Source organism: Ranitomeya variabilis, chromosome 1, assembly GCF_051348905.1.
Source record: "Ranitomeya variabilis isolate aRanVar5 chromosome 1, aRanVar5.hap1, whole genome shotgun sequence".
Taxonomy (NCBI): domain Eukaryota; kingdom Metazoa; phylum Chordata; class Amphibia; order Anura; family Dendrobatidae; genus Ranitomeya; species Ranitomeya variabilis.
In genome coordinates, this window is record NC_135232.1 from 107,397,245 (window position 1) to 107,416,501 (window position 19,257).

At 41.8% G+C, this 19,257-nt stretch overlaps 1 protein-coding gene across 1 annotated transcript in view; it reads right to left on the reverse strand.

The window, feature by feature from the left end:
* The window catches only part of SV2C (synaptic vesicle glycoprotein 2C), a 334,443-nt gene that overhangs the window by 151,668 nt on the left and 163,518 nt on the right, over positions 1–19,257 (reverse strand). The window contains exon 4 of the mRNA XM_077287335.1: positions 6,157–6,308. Coding sequence (XP_077143450.1) covers positions 6,157–6,308 — 152 coding nt within the window. The remainder of the gene's footprint in view (positions 1–6,156; positions 6,309–19,257) is intronic.

Below are 19,257 nucleotides of genomic sequence, written 5' to 3' on the forward strand. Positions count from 1 at the left end.
GGGGCTGACTTTACTTTTGGGAAATTTCTCTGAGGCAAGTGAGGCTTTTGTTTCTCTCTAGGGGTAGCTAGCTCTCAGGCTGTGAAGAGGCGTCTAGGGAGAGTTAGGTACGCTCCACGGCTGCCTATAGTGTGTGTGATAGGATCAGGTTTGCGGTCAGTAAAGTTCCCATGTCCCCAGAGCTTGTCCTATATTTCTGGTTTACCTATCAGGTCATTCCAAGTGTTCCTAACCACCAGCACCATAACAGGTTGCCCCAAATGGGGGGACTTATCCCATCCATAAGGATTCCCTCTAAGCATTTCCCCGTCCATGCGGTTCATCAGGAGGCCCGGTGTGGTCTGTGTTATGCCACAAATATGAGGTGCCCAGATAGAGGAAGCATACCATCGCCATCTAGTGTCAGAAAAGTGTAAACTCCTCCTGCACACAAATAATTCTGTATCTGTTGCATATCTGCCAACAGAAACATGTAACTAATGCAAAACAATAAAGGTGTACTTTGTCTTCTTGCAAAAACATTTTTTGCAGCTCTGCTGAATTGTAACAACATTGCAAACCTGTCTGCCTGTGAGATGGAAGTTGAAGCTGAGAAGAACCTGCAGATTTGTCAGGTATAATCACACATAGCTCTGCAGTTAGATCAGGAGAGCAGACAGCGGCCATCACACATCACACTGGTAACTCTCACTTCATGTAAAATGACCTCCAGAGGCAGAGTCTCATACGGATCAGTCTCAGGTCAATAGTCCTGAACACCTCATTTAGATATAAGAAAAACGTGGATTCCCTTTAAATACATTAGTTATCCATAAGCAAGAGAGAAGATTTAAACAATGCTACTGGATTAATGACCTCAATTATTTCATATGGACAAATATACTTTTGCCTAGCTTAGCAAAGAGGACCTTAAGTTTAATATTTTTAGTTAATAAATTCACCTTATCTCCAACTTCAAAACTGGGCCCATCAGTATATCTTTTATCAGCAGAAGTCATTTTTTTATTTTCCTAGATTCAATGTAAATGCACAATGTTTTAATGAATAACTTACTTTAAGGGGTTATCCACTGCTAGGACAACCCCTTCTCAATGTAAATGTTTGGTGTCAATAAAATAAAAAGCTTATACTCATCTGATACATGAGCCTGGTGCCCAATCAGCGCTGGTGTCACTGTTCCTGCCTTCGGACAAATCAAGAGGAAATGAGAGTAGCTACAGCTGTTATGGTCCCAATGGCAGGGGACCTCAGAGATTACCGCAAAGTCTGCAAAACATAAATACTCGCTCATAGGGAAGTGGTAACTAGGCTGACCATATACCTGATCCTAGCGCAAACACTAACAGCAGCCGGGGAACGTGCCTATGTTGATCCTAGACGTCTCGCGCCAGCCGGAGAACTATCTAACCCTATCAGGGAAAATAAGACCTCTCTTGCCTCCAGAGAAAAGACCCCAAAGTAATACAAGCCCCCAACAAATAATAACGGTGAGGTAAGAAGAAAAGACAAACGTAAGAATGAACTAGATTTAGCAAAGAGAGGCCCACTGACTAATAGCAGAATATAGTAAGAAGACTTATATGGTCAGCAAAAAAACCTGCAAAATATCCACGCTGAATATCCAAGAACCCCCAAACTGACTGACGGTGTGGGGGGAGAATATCAGCCCCCTAGAGCTTCCAGCGAAATCAGGAATCACATTTTGTACAAGCTGGACAAAAAATAAGAATAATGCAAATGATCAAAAGTACGAAAGCAGGACTTAGCTTATCTTGCAAAGAACCAGGACCTGAAGACAGGAGCAAACAGAAGTGAACTGATTACAATGATGCCAGGCACTGGACTGAGAATCCAGGAAGTTTAAATAGCAACACCCATGGTCTAACGAAGCAGGTGAGTACCAACCTGGTAAAAGACAATCCAAGTGCCAAATCACTAGTGACCACAAGAGGGAGCCAAAAGGTATAGTTCACAACATACAGCCCTGACTTCCTCTTGATGTTCGAATTGTCCAAAGGCAGGTCCAGTGAGGTAAGCCCTGATTGGGCGCCAGGTTCGCATGTCATAACAACCGCATGAGAGCCCCAGGAGCGCAGGTGCCGATAACTCTGAAACGGCACTGGCACGAAAGGTGATTATGAGCGTTGACAAAATAATACTGTTTACTGAATCTGTCCACCACCACCCAGATAACAGTCTGCCTTTCACTGGCAGTTGGGAACAGGAATTTAGGATCTTAAGTAGCCAGCAACCGTGCCCTTGGGTAACAACAGGGAGACAAAAGTTAACCCCTAAGTTATCAGCTTAGATGGCCCCACAAGTGGCAGAGACTTGCACAGGACCATTGCAATGTTGCCCAGTATGGCCTGCAATGAAGCTAAGGAGCAGGGTAGCAAAATAAATAGAGGAGGCAGGCACCAACATGGATGTCACATAATAAAAGAAACTGTCCCTTATTCATGCTGGCCATGATTTAGGAAACATCATTCTTCTGGCATTTGTCATCTGACTGGTTTTTTTAGGCTGTTTCCTCATGGTATGTTTGTTTGTTTTTTCCTTAATATTTCTATGTTCAGGTATTTAGATTTAGGACTCACAAGTATGAGGACCCTTGACGTTGGGTTGCAAGCTTCCTTATTTTGGCCAAAATTTCAACCAATATCTCATTTAATGTAGTTATCATATGCATTATTATCTTTTCATCTTTTTAGCACTTTTACCATCTTTTTGCAGGATGCGGCTGGACCTCTTTTTGATGGCTGGGTACACTGGGGCCTCAGTCCTATTGTGGTGCAGGTTTATCATGCTGGGCAGCCCACCTTTTACAATATTTTGGGCGTCATCAATTGGCTGCGAACCAGACACCTTGCATCACACATATTTATGTGAATGGCATCCTACACAAGCCCTATCAGTGTGCATGTTTGCCTACTAGGCAGCCACCCACTCCATAATTTGGTAGGTTTGTGAGTGGCTGCTTTTATCAGTAGGTTGCACCTGTGCTGCCCCAGCCTATATAGTGGAGGCTGGCTGCATCCTGTCAGTGCATTGGTCATCCGGCTAGTCTTGGTTAGGCTGTTTCCTCATGGTATGGTTTTTTCTTCCTCTGTTCAGGGATTTAGAAAAGGGATGTTTCCACAGTAGGCACATATTTTAACATGATTGTCTAATAGATTTGGGTTCCATTAGACATGAGTGAAACAATTCTTAATTAACCAAAGTCATCATAAATTTCACACAAAAAATTGAATTCACCATAGAGATTTGTGTGAGGCCTAATGCCATAGAATCTGATAAGTGGTCAAAAAGATGACACGAGGTAGTGAGCGGGGCGCCTGGCAGTGAGTTGAAACAGCAGGACAGGTGAGGGGCAACCTTAAGAATTTAATTTCCATTCATTTCAAACGAATCTGCCCCCCAAAAAATGTGGGAAATTTGTTGAACTTTTGCCAATGACTTCTAGGGACATTTTGAAAATATTTTCTGAACTACCATCAAAGTAAATGGAGTGAGCCATGTCTGCGGGCCACACTCCACCGATAGTCTCGCTAGACTAGGAGCTTTTCTCAAGATGAGTGTGGTTCCCATAGATGGGATCTGCATCTATTAGACAATTACGTTCTATCCTGTGGATATGCCATAAATGTCTGCACTACGAAGCAATATATTTAGCTGTTGACAATTTGTTCAAAGCCTTTCTGCAACAGAAAACAAAACTGAAAAGACAAAAAAAATGTATTTTACTATAACCTATCAAATAATGTATGGAAATACATATAGAACAATTTAGGGAATTGGCAAGAACTTTGAGCTATAGTTGTGGTACATTAAAAATGCAGTGACTGTAAATCTCACAGACTTTATTCCCAGCAGGAGCTATACATCAGTCAGTAAACACATGTACGATATTATTTTCATGCTGTTCACATTTCCTCAACATTTTTTGATAAGCATCGACTGAATGCATTTTCCAGAATGTTATTTTTTTTTTTCCTTTAATAAAACATCTGCCCAACATTTTTCATTTCACTTTGGGCTTTACAATCTGGACACTTAAATTCCTTATTACCTTTTTTTTTCTCGAGGAAACATTTGGTGCATTTCCATTAATTTAGCTTCCTGTAGGCTACTGGTGCCATTTTTATAAACTGGGTAAATTAAATTGAGCATAAAGTCATGAAAATAATATTAATCAGACAACATGAAAGTTTTATTAAACTTTACATATTAGATTGGTTTTAGGCAACATAAAAAAAATCTCTGTTGTGTCTGCCATTTTGCTCAATACATGTAATGAACATACATTTTCAGAAAATAAAGATATATAGCAAATATTGCTAATCCAATATTCCTGCTATTACATAATACCTCTAGGACATTGCACCACTGTTATGTGAGTTTGCCCATACATTTCAAGAACTGCCTATATATTTTAATAGGAATTGTTGTAATGCTTCACTTTTCCTTTAGGGGTGCTGCAGGAAAACAGAACACTTGCTACAAGGTTCTCCCATATATTTCCTACAAGCGACATGGAGTCAGAATCAAACCAAAATGAGTATAAATAACAATATGCTTATTACAAAATTCAATATACAGACCAAAAATAATTAAAAAGGTCAATAGCAACGACAGGGGTGTTGGTAGCTACAGAAACGTAAAGGGTACACGTAATATAGGCAGCCTATACATATATACCGTAGTTTAATAATATACTCATATCCAATAGTAATCAATATAATTAAGGCATAACAGTGAAAAGAAACACCCAAAAAGACCATCTTACCCATCATAACCCGTGTGGATCAGAGTAATTAGCAGCCCCAGGTTCTCTCATTTATTACAGCTAATCACTGAAGGTACCAGCAAATTGAAACTTGAAATGAGCATCTAATTATTGGGGTATCATTCTAATAAAAAAAGTAAATACTAATTGAAAAACCTGTGTGGAGATAGAAAGGACCACCCTAACGTGTGTTTCGCATTTAGCTTTTCCAGGGTGGTGTGGGGGATGTCCTTTAAGAGCTGTTAGGCTCTATGGATCGAACACTGATCTGCATGAGAATCTGCCTCCAGAGATTATTTTACATGAAAGTAGAAGGTTACCAGTGTTAGGCATGTAGATCAGGAGAGCAGACTGTCAGTCACTACATGTCTCACACTGGTAATGCTTTCTTACATTTAAAGTAATATCTGGAGGCAGATTCTCAGCGAGATCAGTGTCCGGCTCATTTTACATATTAAAATATTAAGAAATATGTGGATTTCTCTGGAGTAAAACATTGGATCGCAGATATCAAGGTATCACTTTATTGAGCTTCCTATGACGTACATGCCAATATAGACGACTTAGGAGGGACAATCTTATTGATAGATGTCCTTCAAGTTAAGGTTGCATCTCGTTCACGGAAACTTATAAATTGCAATGCAATACACAGCTAAAAAAACTGAATTGATTTAGTTTGATCCTGTTCCAGTCATTGCTCTCAGTTTGCCACCATCTGAAACCAGTCCTGCAAATAATTAGATTAATGAAGCTCAATGAGAAAGTGTTCTGTCGTAATAAGACACTAATAGGTTGTGTTCACACATTGAGATTGTGTTGCATTTTTTGTTGGTATCTCGGTAGAACCACAATATTTTTGCTGTGATTTTGGAAAATCGCACACATGGCTGCAATGTGTGAACACAGCCTTAAAGAGGTTATCTAAGTTTGTGAAATTGATGACTTATTCTATCTGCCATTTAGCTGTTTGAAGAAGCTGCAATGTTTGGGTGAATTCTGCAACCTCTTCATTGCTTACTTTTTGTCCCTTGTGTGCTCTGTATTGCAGCTTTGTTGTATTCATGAGAATGAAGCCAAGTTGCAATTCCAAGCACAGACTCTACAAAATATACGATATTCTGGTTTATGGAGCAATGTACATGGTGTACGGAACAATATGCCCCAGCGCTCACTGAATGCTACGGCCCCTTCGAGCAGATACACTTTGCAGGCAATGGAAATGGGCTTGAAAAAAATAACTTTCTTTGAAACCAAGTATAACATAGGATTGTACTGAACGTTCTACTGAAAATATGATCATCCAGTGTCTTTGGTTTTGAAGCGATGAGTTTGAAATTGGTTAAACCACTAGAACACAAATAACACCTTACCATAATGTGGAATTATGGCCCACGCCATGGCTGAAGCATATATTCCTCCAATCATCCAAAACATACACAGCCAGCTGAGATGTTCTCCTCGCTTTTCTCTTGCAAGCACTTCTGAAAAGTAGGAAAATGCTGTTGGAAGTGCTCCGCCAATTCTGTAAAGATTATGAGATATGTCAATTCTAAACATGTTTTCTGTAAATATTCACATTCTATACATTAATTTTAGACATGCAACAAGCTTAAGTCATTCTAAAAAAAATAATTTAGGAGTTTATAGATTAATATTGACATTGAATTGTGTGTTATTTATCACCTGTCCAAATTCCCATTATCTAAAACATGAAAAATTGGTATTTTCAAGCCATCACAGACACAATAAAGTAGAGCTCCACATCATTAATCATAGGGGAAGATTCAATATTTTGTGACAGCTATTATTGCAATTAATTATTTTGGGAGTAGATTTGTCTGTGAGCTATAAAAGCCATGAAGTTTTGTGACAATCTAAAAGATCGCATTGATCGTTAGCAAAGCATTTTACGCACAATCCTCTGTAATAGATAAAATATCAAATATGGCTAATGTTCAGATCAAGCAATGAAACTATCACTCACAAATCTGATTAATGCATGAATCAGGAAACCCTTAATGGACAGTGGAATTTTTACCATAGCTATCGGGCATTGATGCATATCCTAGTTCAGGGGTGGGTAACCTCAGGCCCCAGGGCTATTTACTGCCCTTGATGACCTTTTATCAGTTCTTCTGTTTATTTTGAAAATGTTACAATTTTCAAACTTTTCATTTTTCTGCCCTTATATCAGAGACTTATGTCAAATAAAATAGTTAATAAATAACATTTCCCATATGTCTATTTTACAGAAGCACAATTTTTGAAACATCATTTTTTTTGTTAGGAACTTAGAGGGTTTAAAAGTTGATCAGCAATTTCTTATTTTTTCAACAAAATTTACAAAACTATTTTGCATAGGGACCACCTCACATTGAAGTGACTTTAGGGGGCCTATATGACAGAAAATACCCCAAAATTGATCATTCTAAAAACTGCACTCCTCAAAATGCTCAAAATCACATTCAAGAAGTTTATTAACCCTTCAGGTGCTTCACAGGAATTAATGAAATGTGGAAAGAAAAAGTTAACATTTTACTTTTTTTCACAAAAATAATAATATAATAATAATTTTTATTTATATAGCACCAACATATTCCACAGCTCTTTACAGTTAAGCGGGGACATGTACAGACAATAAATTCAATACAAGTTAAGACAATTTAAACAGTGACATCAGGAGTGAGGTCCCTGCTCGCAAGCTTACAATCTACAAGGAAATGGGGGGGACACAATAGGTGAAAAGTGCTTGTTATTTCAGGTCTGACAATTATAATAAATGGGAATATTCATATAAAGCTGCATGATCCGGTCATCAGCCCATGTGTTTAACTGCAATAGTCAAGTATCAAGTGCATTTATCGTGTGCATGGAGGGTGTGGAGACAGATGAATAGTAGGGTGCAGATTCAGAATAATATTTGGAAGGCAGGAACAGGGCAAAGTTAGTTTACTGAGTAGTTGATGTGGTAGGCTTGTTAAAAATGTAAATATAGCCCCCCATTTTTTATTTTCACAATGGTAACAAGACAAACAAAAAAAATGTGCAATTTGTCCTCCTGAGCATGATATGTGAGGGAAAGCTACTGTTTGGGCACATGGCAGGGCTTGGAAGGGAAGGAGTGCTGTTTGACTTTTTGAATGCAAAATTGGATGACATTGAGATCAGACGCAATGTCGCATTTGGAGAGCCCCTGATGTGCCTAAACAGTGGAAACCCCCCACAAGTGACTCCATTTTGGAAACTAGACCCCTCAAGGTATTTATCTAGATGTGTGGTGGGTACTAATGATGAGCGAGTGTGTTCATTAGACGAATTTTCCGAGCATGCTTGCGTGTTCTCCGAGTATCTTGGGCATGCTCGTATATTATGTTTGAGTCCCCGCAGCTGCATAATTTGCAGCTGCTAGACAGCCTGAATACATGTGGGGATTTCCTAACAAACAGGCAATCCCTGCATGTGTCCAGGTTGTCTAAGAGCCGCAAATCATGCAGCTGAGGGAGACACAAACATAATCTACAAGCAAGCCCAAAATACTTGGAGAACACCCGAGCATACTCGGAAAACTCGAGTAACAAGCACACTCACTCATCACTAGTGGGCACCTTAAATCCTCCAGGTGCGTCACAGAAATTTATAAAGTTGAGCTGTGAAAATAACAAATCACATTTTTGCAACAAAAATGTTCTTTTAGCCCAATTCTTTTTATTTTTACAAGGATAACAGGAGAAAATGGAAAACAATAATTATTGTGCACATTCTCCTGAGTTGGGAAAACTATGGGTTGGGAGCAAGGCAGAGCTCGGAAGGGAAGGAGTGACGTTTTGTAGAGTAGACTTTGATGGAATGGTCTGCGAGCGCCATGTCGTGTTTGGAGATCCTCTGATGTGCCCTAACAGAAGAAACCCCCCAACAAATTACCATATTTTGGAAACTAGACCCCCCCAAGGAATTTATCTAGATATGTGTTAAGCACCTTAAACCCGTAGGTGCTTCACAGGAATTTTTAATGTTGAGCCGTGAAAATAAAAAAACAACTTTTTCAGCAAAAATGTTATTTAGCCTTAATATTTTTATTTTCACAATGGTAACAAGAGAAAATTGACCCCAATATTTGTTGTGCAACTTATCTTGGGTCTGCTAATACCCCATATGTATTGTTTGGGCACATGGCAGGGCTTGATGTTTTGGAGCGTAGAATTTGATGGAATGGTCTGCATGTGCCATTTCACGTTTGGAGAGCCTGTGGTGTGCCTAAACAGTGGAAACTCCCCACAAGTGACCCCATTTTGGAGACCACACCCCTCAAGGAATTTATCTAGAGGCATAGTTATAGTAAAGATCATAATTAGAAATGGGCGAATCTGAACAGTAAAGTTCAGCATCCGTACTGAACACCTACTGTTCGGACACGGACACCGGACTCTAGGAAGTCCATGTTACTGTTCAGCTTTGGCCCCCCAAACACCGGGTGTTTGTCATGCTGTGCATGACAGCACGGTAAACACTGCTTCTGATCAGCAGAGAAATCATCACTGCCAGTCAGACAGACTGTCAGAAGACAGCGTGAGCACAAAGCTGTATAAAGTTTACCTTTGGTCACTGGTGTTGGCTGATGGGCCTACACCTCTCATCAGCTGACACCTGCAGCCGCTAATAACAGTGAGAGCAGGAGTGGCTGATGGGTGTATTCATCAGTTGCCGCCTGCAATATAACTACATAATTAAAAAAAACGGCATGGGTTCCCCTGTATTTTTGATAACAAGCCAGGCACAACTGACAGCTGGGGGCTGCAAGCCTCAGCTTTCAGCTTTAGCAAGGTTGGTTATCAAGAAGAATGGAGAGGTGGAGTCCCCCCCATTTTGACAACCAACCTTGGGGGCTGGTATTCTCAGGCTGGTAAGGGGCCATGTATATTGCCCCCCCCCCAGCCTAAAAAATATCAGCCAAATCTGGCGCTTTGTCCAGCTCTTCCCATTGGCCCTGTAACGGTGGAAAGTGGGATTCATATTTGTGGGCTGATGTCACTTTTGTATTGTCTGGTGACATCAAGCTCATGGATTAGTAATGGAGAGGCATCTATAAGACTCCTATCCATTAGTGATCATATATTTGCATGGTAAATAAAGACACAGTTATCAGCTGGGCTTCTGAACTGCGGCCCCTGAAATTTCTCACAGTGAACTGCGGTGAACTCTTTGAGCTTAGCGCTACACCGTGAGATTTTCTCACAGTGTGAGCGATGATCTCAAAGAGGTCACTGCAGTTCAATTGCCATCTGGGAATGCAGTGACCTGCATTAACTTTGATGATGTCAATGCTAGTCACTGACGCTGCCCTCGCACCAGCACATTCATATGTGGTTCACAGTCTGGACGGTCGCATCTTGTCACCGTCCAGGATGAAAAATGTTATCCTACAAACAAAAATGGATTATGGCGGGGGACAGAACGACGGACAGAGGAGGGATGTTATTGTTTTTTATTTTTGTTTTATTACAGAAGATGAGGGGTTCAATTGAATGGACATTAGGAGAGTATAACTCTGTTATCTATCTATATAATTGTCTAAGGGGTACTTCCGTCTGTCTGTCTGTCTTTCTGTCTGTTTGTAACGGAAATCCCACGTTGCTGATTGGTCGCGACCGGCAGGCCGCAACCAATCAGCGACATGCTTAGTCCGGCCGCATATTGGCCCCTCCCTACTCTCCTCAAGTCAGTGCCCCCTCCCTACTCCCCTCCAGTCAGCGCCAGTGTGTCGCCCCATCCCAGACCAACTTTTTACTATTGATGCTGCCTATGCTGTGTTATATACTGTGTAGGCTGTGTTATATACTACATGGCTGCTATATACTACGAGGCTGTCTGTGTTAAGTGAGCTGTGCTATATACTATGTGGCTGCTATATACTATGTGGCTGCTATATACTACGTGTCTGTCCTATATACTACGTGGCTGTGCTACATACTGCGACAGGCTTAGTCCGGCCGTGAATTGGCCCCTCCCTACTCTCCTCAAGTCAATGCCCCCTCCCTACTCCCCTCCAGTCAGCGCCAGTGTGTCGCCCCATCCCAGACCAAATGTTATTAATTTATGAACGCATGGTATACTATGTGGCTGTGTTATATACTACGTGGCTGTGCTATATACTACATGGCTGGCTGTGCTATATACTACGTGGCTGTCTGTGTTATACACTCACTGGCCACTTTATTAGGTACACCTGTCCAACTTCTTGTTAACACTTAATTTCTAATCAGCCAATCACATGGCGGCAACTCAGTGCATTTAGGCATGTAGACATGGTCAAGACAATCTCCTGCAGTTCAAACCGAGCATCAGTATGGGGAAGAAAGGTGATTTGAGTGCCTTTGAACGTGGCATGGTTGTTGGTGCCAGAAGGGCTGGTCTGAGTATTTCAGAAACTGCTGATCTACTGGGATTTTCACGCACAACCATCTCTAGGGTTTACAGAGAATGGTCCGAAAAAGAAAAAAAATCCAGTGAGTGGCAGTTCTGTGGGCGGAAATGCCTTGTTGATGCCAGAGGTCAGAGGAGAATGGGCAGACTGGTTCGAGCTGATAGAAAGGCAACAGTGACTCAAATCGCCACCCGTTACAACCAAGGTAGGCCTAAGAGCATCTCTGAATGCACAGTGCGTCGAACTTTGAGGCAGATGGGCTACAGCAGCAGAAGACCACACCGGGTACCACTCCTTTCAGCTAAGAACAGGAAACTGAGGCTACAATTTGTACAAGCTCATCGAAATTGCACAGTAGAAGATTGGAAAAACGTTGCTTGGTCTGATGAGTCTCGATTTCTGCTGCGACATTCGGATGGTAGGGTCAGAATTTGGCGTAAACAACATGAAAGCATGGATCCATCCTGCCTTGTATGGAGCATCTTTGGGATGTGCAGCCGACAAATCTGCGGCAACTGTGTGATGCCATCATGTCAATATGGACCAAAATCTCTGAGGAATGCTTCCAGCACCTTGTTGAATCTATGCCACGAAGAATTGAGGCAGTTCTGAAGGCAAAAGGGGGTCCAACCCGTTACTAGCATGGTGTACCTAATAAAGTGGCCGGTGAGTGTATACTACTTGGCTGTGCTATATACAATGTGGCTGTGTTATATACTACGTGGCTGTGCTATATACTACGTGGCTGTGCTAAGCGCGACGTGCATACATACATAAATATTCTAGAATACCCGATGCATTAGAATCGGGCCACCATCTAGTTTTTAAATAACAATGGAAAAGTGTGTTTTGTTTTATTTCAAATAAAGAACTTTATTCTGGCTGTGTGTTTATTTACAATACAACTATAGGATTAGTAATGGATAGGTGTCTTATAGATGCTTCTCCATTACTAATCCGTGGGCTTGATGTCACTGCTTTTGATTTTACTGGTGATGAATTTATAATGTGGTGGTATTTGTAAATTATGGGGAGTACATCGGATTATAAAAGTTTATTGTGTTAACAGGGTAAAACCAAATGTTATTAATTTATGGACGCATGGTATACTTTGAAGGAATCCTTTATGCAAAGGTCAGGTTTCTCAGGGCTTGTTTCACAATGGTAAATTGTGTCTTTTATTATTCCCCTCTTGGAGCATACTCTGCATCTTTTTTGTGTTCTGCCCTTCTTTGCTATTTCTGGAACTGCTCTGGAGGGGGACCAATAAGCTCCACATTTTTTCCTCCTTTAGGAACCTTAACACTATTTTCAAAAAATGGCATGGGAGCCCCCCCCCCATTTTTGACAACCAGTGAAGCTAGTAAGGGGACATGGATATTGATCCCCCAAGCCTAAAAATAGCAGCCCGCAGCCGCCCTAGAAAAGGCACATCTATGCAACCCTCAGCTGTCAGCTTTAGCAAGCCTGGTTATCAAGGGTTGAGAGTGGTCCCCACGCCTTTTGTGTATTCTTTAAATAAATATTTAAAAAAAAAAAACTGTGCAAGGCAAAATGACCAGGGAATTGTGCTGTCCTTGCCACCGAGAGAAATCAAGGTGCAGAAATTTCAGGTTGCTTATAAGTAAAATTTTATTCAAACTGATAAAAAACAAAAACACAACATGTTTCGGCTGTTTGTGATAAATGGCACACTGGATGATATTGTTAGGCCTATGAGGCCACTATGAGGCGCTATTACAGTGACAGAAGGAGCGATCTCCCTCTGTCACACTCCTTACATGGAAAGGTTGCAATTGACTTCAGGATGGAATGAGATAATTAAGCGACTCCAAACATTAACAGTGTTCAATTCCATCTACTATATCTTTGGTAGCATGGGATCTGGACTAGTGATGAGCGAATATACTCGTTACCCGAGATTTCCCGAGCACGCTCGGGTGTCTTCTGAGTATTTTTTAGTGCTCGGAGATTTAGTTTTTAGCGCCGCAGCTGAATGATTTACATCTGTTAGGCTACTTTCACACATCAGGTTTTTTGTGTCAGGCTAAATCCGGCTAATGTGTAAAAAAACGGATCCGTCTTTTTTAGTGAAAAACTGATGTGCCGGATCCGTTTTTTAGCTGGATCCGGTCCTCTTTAATGCGCATGAATTTTTTGGACGAGAGAGAGAGAGACTCCAGAACAGAATCTCCATGATTTGCATAGAAAATGGTGTGAAAACCTGATCCGGACGCCGGATTGTTGTTTCACATCTCCGTTTCATCAGTTTTTTGCCGATTCCATTTTTTCCGCCGGACAAAAAAAACGTTGCAGTAGACGTTCTGTCTGTCCGCCGGAAACGACTTTTTGAACGGATCCAGCAAAAACGGATGAAACGTCTGGCCATCAGGCACAATCCGGCGCTAATACAACTCTATGGGAAAAAAACGGATTAGGCGTAAAAAAAACGGATCCGTTTTTTACAAAAAGTGCCGGATTGTGCCTGAAACAAAAAGCCTGATGTGTGAAAGTAGCCTTAGCCAGCATAAGTACATGTGGGGGTTCCCTAGCAACCAGGCAGCTCGGACGACACCCGAGCTTGCTTGGAAAATCTCGAGTAACTAGTATATTCGCTCATCACTAATCAGGACCAATTTTAGGCTGTGAAAGCTCTGGAATCACAACTCAAGGTGAATAATCACTGGCTATTCACATCCTAATAGAAAATGGCACCCTCATTAGGAGGTGAACAGCCAGTGCGATGATGGAAAGTGGTTAAATAGCATTCATGCTCTACAATTATCACAAAATATCCGCAGAATAGGTGAGATAGATGAGCGGATCTGCAGAGATTTTAATGTAGTAATTCACCTGCATTTTACAGGGAAGTTGTTCTTTGTGAATTCAATGTCTGTTCCTTATTATAATCTTATGTCTCTCCGACAAAAAAAAAAAAAAAGAATACTGTACTCACCGCCCACCTATCCACCTGTCCCTGCTGTGCACAGACTGGTCCGCTACACCTCTCTTTTCTCATTCCTTGTCAGATAGATTTTCTTCAGCTTTTTCACTCCAGGCCAAGACTTCCAGGACAGGTCTCAGACATCACTGCATGGCAAGATGTTAGAAGTCCTGGCCTGTAGTTATTAGGTCAAAGAGAATCCATGCAATAGGGAAAAGCAGAAGACCCAACAATGGGCTTGGAGAATGGCAGGATAGTTAAGCAGTGAGGTGAGCATTATTAGTATTTTTTAACAGTTTGCCCTGGCCCTCTACAGTTCAGGAAAATGAAGGCTAGACGTGGCCGGCATTTTGCCGAATTCGGGTGGAGTGAATTACAAACAAATCTGTATTCTGTAAACTACAAATTTTTCATCACATTAAAGTAGAAATCAATTCCACCTAAAAAATCGCTCAAATATGTGTAGTCATAAATAGAGATGAGCGAATTTGTTTGTTTTTTGTCCACTAATCTGATTTTGACATATTCGTGCCATATTCGAACACTATTCATGCCGAATGTAAGTTTAATGATCAGTTCCGAACATATTCGGAAATTTCTACTCACATTGACTCTAATGACGCAGTGTTCGACGAATATTGCAAAAACAATGTTGGATGCCGATCATATTCGGAACCATATCCGAACAAATTCGCTCATCTCTAGTCATAAATGTATGATCAGAGAACTCTGACTCCTTAAACTCTCACCAACCCCAAAAATGAAGGTCCCACATTCGAGTCTAAATGGAGCGGTGTGTGTTATGATCTGGTGGCCTAAGAGCAGCATGAGACATACTCTGGAGAAGGTGGTACCTGTACTGACCGCAGACCCTGAACTTAACACCGCAACTAGAAGTAGCCGTGGAATGTACCTAGCGCTCCCTAGACATCTCGACACAGCCGGAGGACTAATTACCCCTAGAGATAGAAAAGGGAAAACTATCTTGCCTCAGAGAAAATCCCCAAAGGATAGCCAGCCCCCCACAAATATTGACTGTGAGAGGAGAGGGAAAAAACATACACAGACTGAAATGAGAATTTAGCAAAGGAGGCCACTTCTAGCTAAATAGAAAGGATAGGACAGAGTACTATGCGGTCAGTATTAAAACACTAGAAAATATCCACCACAGAAAATACAAAATCTCCACAGCTGACTATAGATATGGAGGGTATATCTGCATCTCCAGAGATACCAGCTTGGCTAAACAAATCCTTATACAGACCAAGCTGGACAAGACAAAAACATGGAAAAGAACTGAACAATAAGGCCACAGCATGTGGACAACAAAAATCAAGGCCAGAACTTATCTTTGTTGAAATGAACTGCAAAGCAGAAGATACCAGGCAGGGATGTGAATCCTCCAGGAACAATGGACAACTGGCACTGACTAAAGGGTGAAGCAAGACTAAATAGCCCAGTCAAAATTGCAAAAAGTGAACACACCTGATAAATGCTGCGATTCAGAGACAGCAGCGCTACCACTTACAACCACCGGAGGGAGCCCAAGAGCAGAATTCACAACAGGTGTGACTCATTACTCCTGTTCACTTTTGTGGGTCTACAGCAGTGGTAGTGTGAGTGAATTAAGCAGTAGTCACACGTGCAATACTGGTCCATTCATATGAAGACACAGAACCACTGCTCTTGAAATCTTTGGTGGCCTCAGTGGACGAACCCACACCAATGCATAGAGGTAAATATATAGATGTGTGGTGAGCACTTTAAACCCCCAAGTGCTTCACAGAAATTTATAACGTAGAGCCGTGAAAATAAAAAATCCTTTTTTTTCCCTCAAAAATGATTTTTAGCCTGCAATTTTTTATTTTCTCAAGGGTAACAGGAGACATTGGACCCCAAAATCTGTTGACCAGTTTGTTCTGAGTACACTGATACCCCATAAGTGGGGGGGGGGGGCACTGTTTGGGCACCCATCGGGGCTCGGAAGGGAAGGAGCGCTGCTTGGAATGCAGACTTTGATGGGATGGCCTGCAGGCGTCATGTTGCATTTGCAGAGCTCCTGATGTGCCTAAACAGTAGAAACCCCCCACAAGTTACACCATTTTGGAAACTAGACCCCCCAAAGAGCTTATCTAGATGTGTGGTGAGGACTATGAACCCCCAACTGCTTCACAGAAGTTTATAATGTAGAGCCATGAAAATTAAGAAAATCATATTTTTTATACAAAAATGATCTTTTCACCCCCAAATTTTTACTTTCACAAGGGTAACAGGAGAAATTGGACCCAAATATTTATTGTGCAATTTATGCTGAGTAGGCTGATACCCCATATGTGGGGGTAAACCACTGTTTGGGCGCATGGAAGAGCTCGGAAGGGAAGGAGCGCCGTTTTGGAATGCAGACTTTGAAAGAATGGTCTGCGGGCGTTATGTTGCGTTTGCAGAGCCCCTGATGTACCTAAACAGTAGAAACCCCCCTACCTCAGAAATTCATGTAGCCGCCATGTTCCCTCATGTGTACTTCCTTGCTGACATGGCTGATACACTACTCCACATTCATCATGTATTAGTGTAGTATCAGCTCTTACATCTTATTTGAGAGCAATATTACCTCAGAGATTCATGTAGCTGCCATGTTCCTTCATGGGTCTGTTACAAGTTGCCTCACACACTGCAGAGACAACTCCTATGTGACCTCCTTACAGACATGGCTGTTGTATCACATATCTGCTGTATTATACAGAGTCTTTATGAGCTTTGGGTATCTGTATGATGGGTCAGAGCACTGACACATACAGTGTCTGCTATTGCTAGCGTGGAGCTGGGCAGTTACAGGTACTAATCACTGGTGAGGGGGAGCAGTAACGGGATGGTATATATATACACAGTACATATATATGATGATAAGAGGCTTCACTTCATGTCTGTGCACTTCATGTCTGATGTGTGCTGATTCCCCCCTTCCCATTTATGGAGTCTGGTGACCTGTATGTGACCTCATCTCTATACAGTACAGTCTGATGATGCTGGGTGTACAGATCCAGCATAACAGGTTACTCTCACTATATATATGTGTGATATATGAGTAAAGGCTCCATCTCTGTGCAGCATGCTTATCATGTATACAGACTTTGAGTACATGTTAGATCCTGGGTCTCCAGGTTATTTTCCTTGCTGCACATATAATCTGTGCATGACTTCCCAATCCGTGCTTTATTTCTGGAGATATGGCAGCCTTTAGTCCTATTATGTTGCATGCTGTCCTGCCTGATATATCCACCCCTTTTTCTGTATATTGGCCCCTTCATATGTTTGCAGGATCGGGTTATACCCACTGAGCGCTTATTTATATTACCTAAGATGGTGGATAGCACAAGCCTGAATGGATTACCTGGAGCCTTACTATATATATTTTATCAGGTGTCAATAATTATTCGGGGAGTAATTCAGCACATGGCCTGGTGGTGAGTGGGGCACTAATAATGCAGCATATGGCAGGCAGTGAGTGGGCACTAATAACTCAGCACATAGCGGGCAGTGAGTGGGCACTAATAACTCAGCACATAGCGGGCAGTGAGTGGGCACTAATAACTCAGCACATAGCGGGCAGTGAGTGGGCACTCCTTGTGTGATGCTGCACCTTACGCTGGAGAACACATCATGGGCCCAGTTTTCAGCCCTGTCTCTCATCTATTGTATGTAGGTAGTGCGACTGACTGGGGATACAGACCTTGCAGTTTTCTGCACATACACTTATGGCTGCAGGCAGCTTATACTAGACCTACATATTATATTTTCTTACGATGTATGTGCAGCTGCTGGTTAGAGAGCCTGTCAGTAACTGCTGTAGAGGAGAAGGCGGCGTCTTTATTGTTACAGCATATAACACAGCATTGCCCATCATCACATTTATCTGACCTTATGATGGGACATTTTCCAGTATCAACCTGTAATATACCTTGGTTGTAAACTTGCATGGTGTTTTCATATTCACTTATCCCACATCTTGTGCAGTTGTGGGGGGGGGGGGGGGGGGGTCCTTGAAGTTGGTCTGGGGGATCCATTGGAATATGGATTCCTCTTTTTGGAATTTAAGTTGGTTCTTGATCTGGTGAACGGTAGAGGGGATTTTCAGCAAGGGTTTGTTGAATCCTCAGGAAGTTCAAGTGAACATTGGAACCCTGTGGTTGTGATACTCCCGAGCTGGTGGGGTAACGGCTGGGAGTAATTGTTGGTACATTTCATGTTCACTTTTTGTTTAGTAATCACCAGATCTTATGAGCTTCAAGGACTCCTCCCAGCATGTTAATGTTCTTTATGCTTTGATGTTTTATTGTATGTTCTTTTAATTCTTATATTGTTCCCTTCATATATTTGCAGGAATGGTGTATACCCACCGAGTGCTTAATTTTATATTACCTAAGATGGTGGATAGGACAGACTGAGTGGATTACCTGGAGTCGGGCAGTTGGGGGGGTCCTTGAGGTTGGTTACAAATTGGTCTGGGGGATCCATTGGGATATGGATTCCTCCTTTTGGTATTAAGTATGGTTCTGGATCTGGTGCATGTGGATGGGAGTTTCGGCAAGGGTTTGTCGGATCCTCAGGAAGGTCAAGTGAACATTGGAACCCTGTGGTTATGGTGCTCCCTAGCCAGTGGGGTAACGGCTGGGAGTAATTGGTACATTTTACGATCACTGTATGTTTGGTAATCGCCAGATCTTATGAGCTTCAAGGACTCCTCCCAGCGAGCTAAGGTTATTTATGCTTTGTTGGGTTATTGTATGTTTGCTTTAATAAAGGTGTGTATTAAAAAAAACAACACTTATTTGTTTCTTTTTTAGTGGGTCCTTGAAGCTAAATATAATTTGGTCAGTAGGGGTAACCATCTCAGGTATGGACCCTCTGTTTAGGGGGAGTATTCATCATAGTATGACCCCTTGTGTGGAGGAGTAAACATCTTTGGTATGGCCCCCTGATGTGGAGGAGTGACCATCTTTGGTATGGCCCCCTGATGTGGAGGAGTGACCATTACGGTATGGCCCCCTGGTCTCCAGAAGCATTTATATCTTACAAGACCCTGTTAGGGTAAAGTCCCTGTGGTCA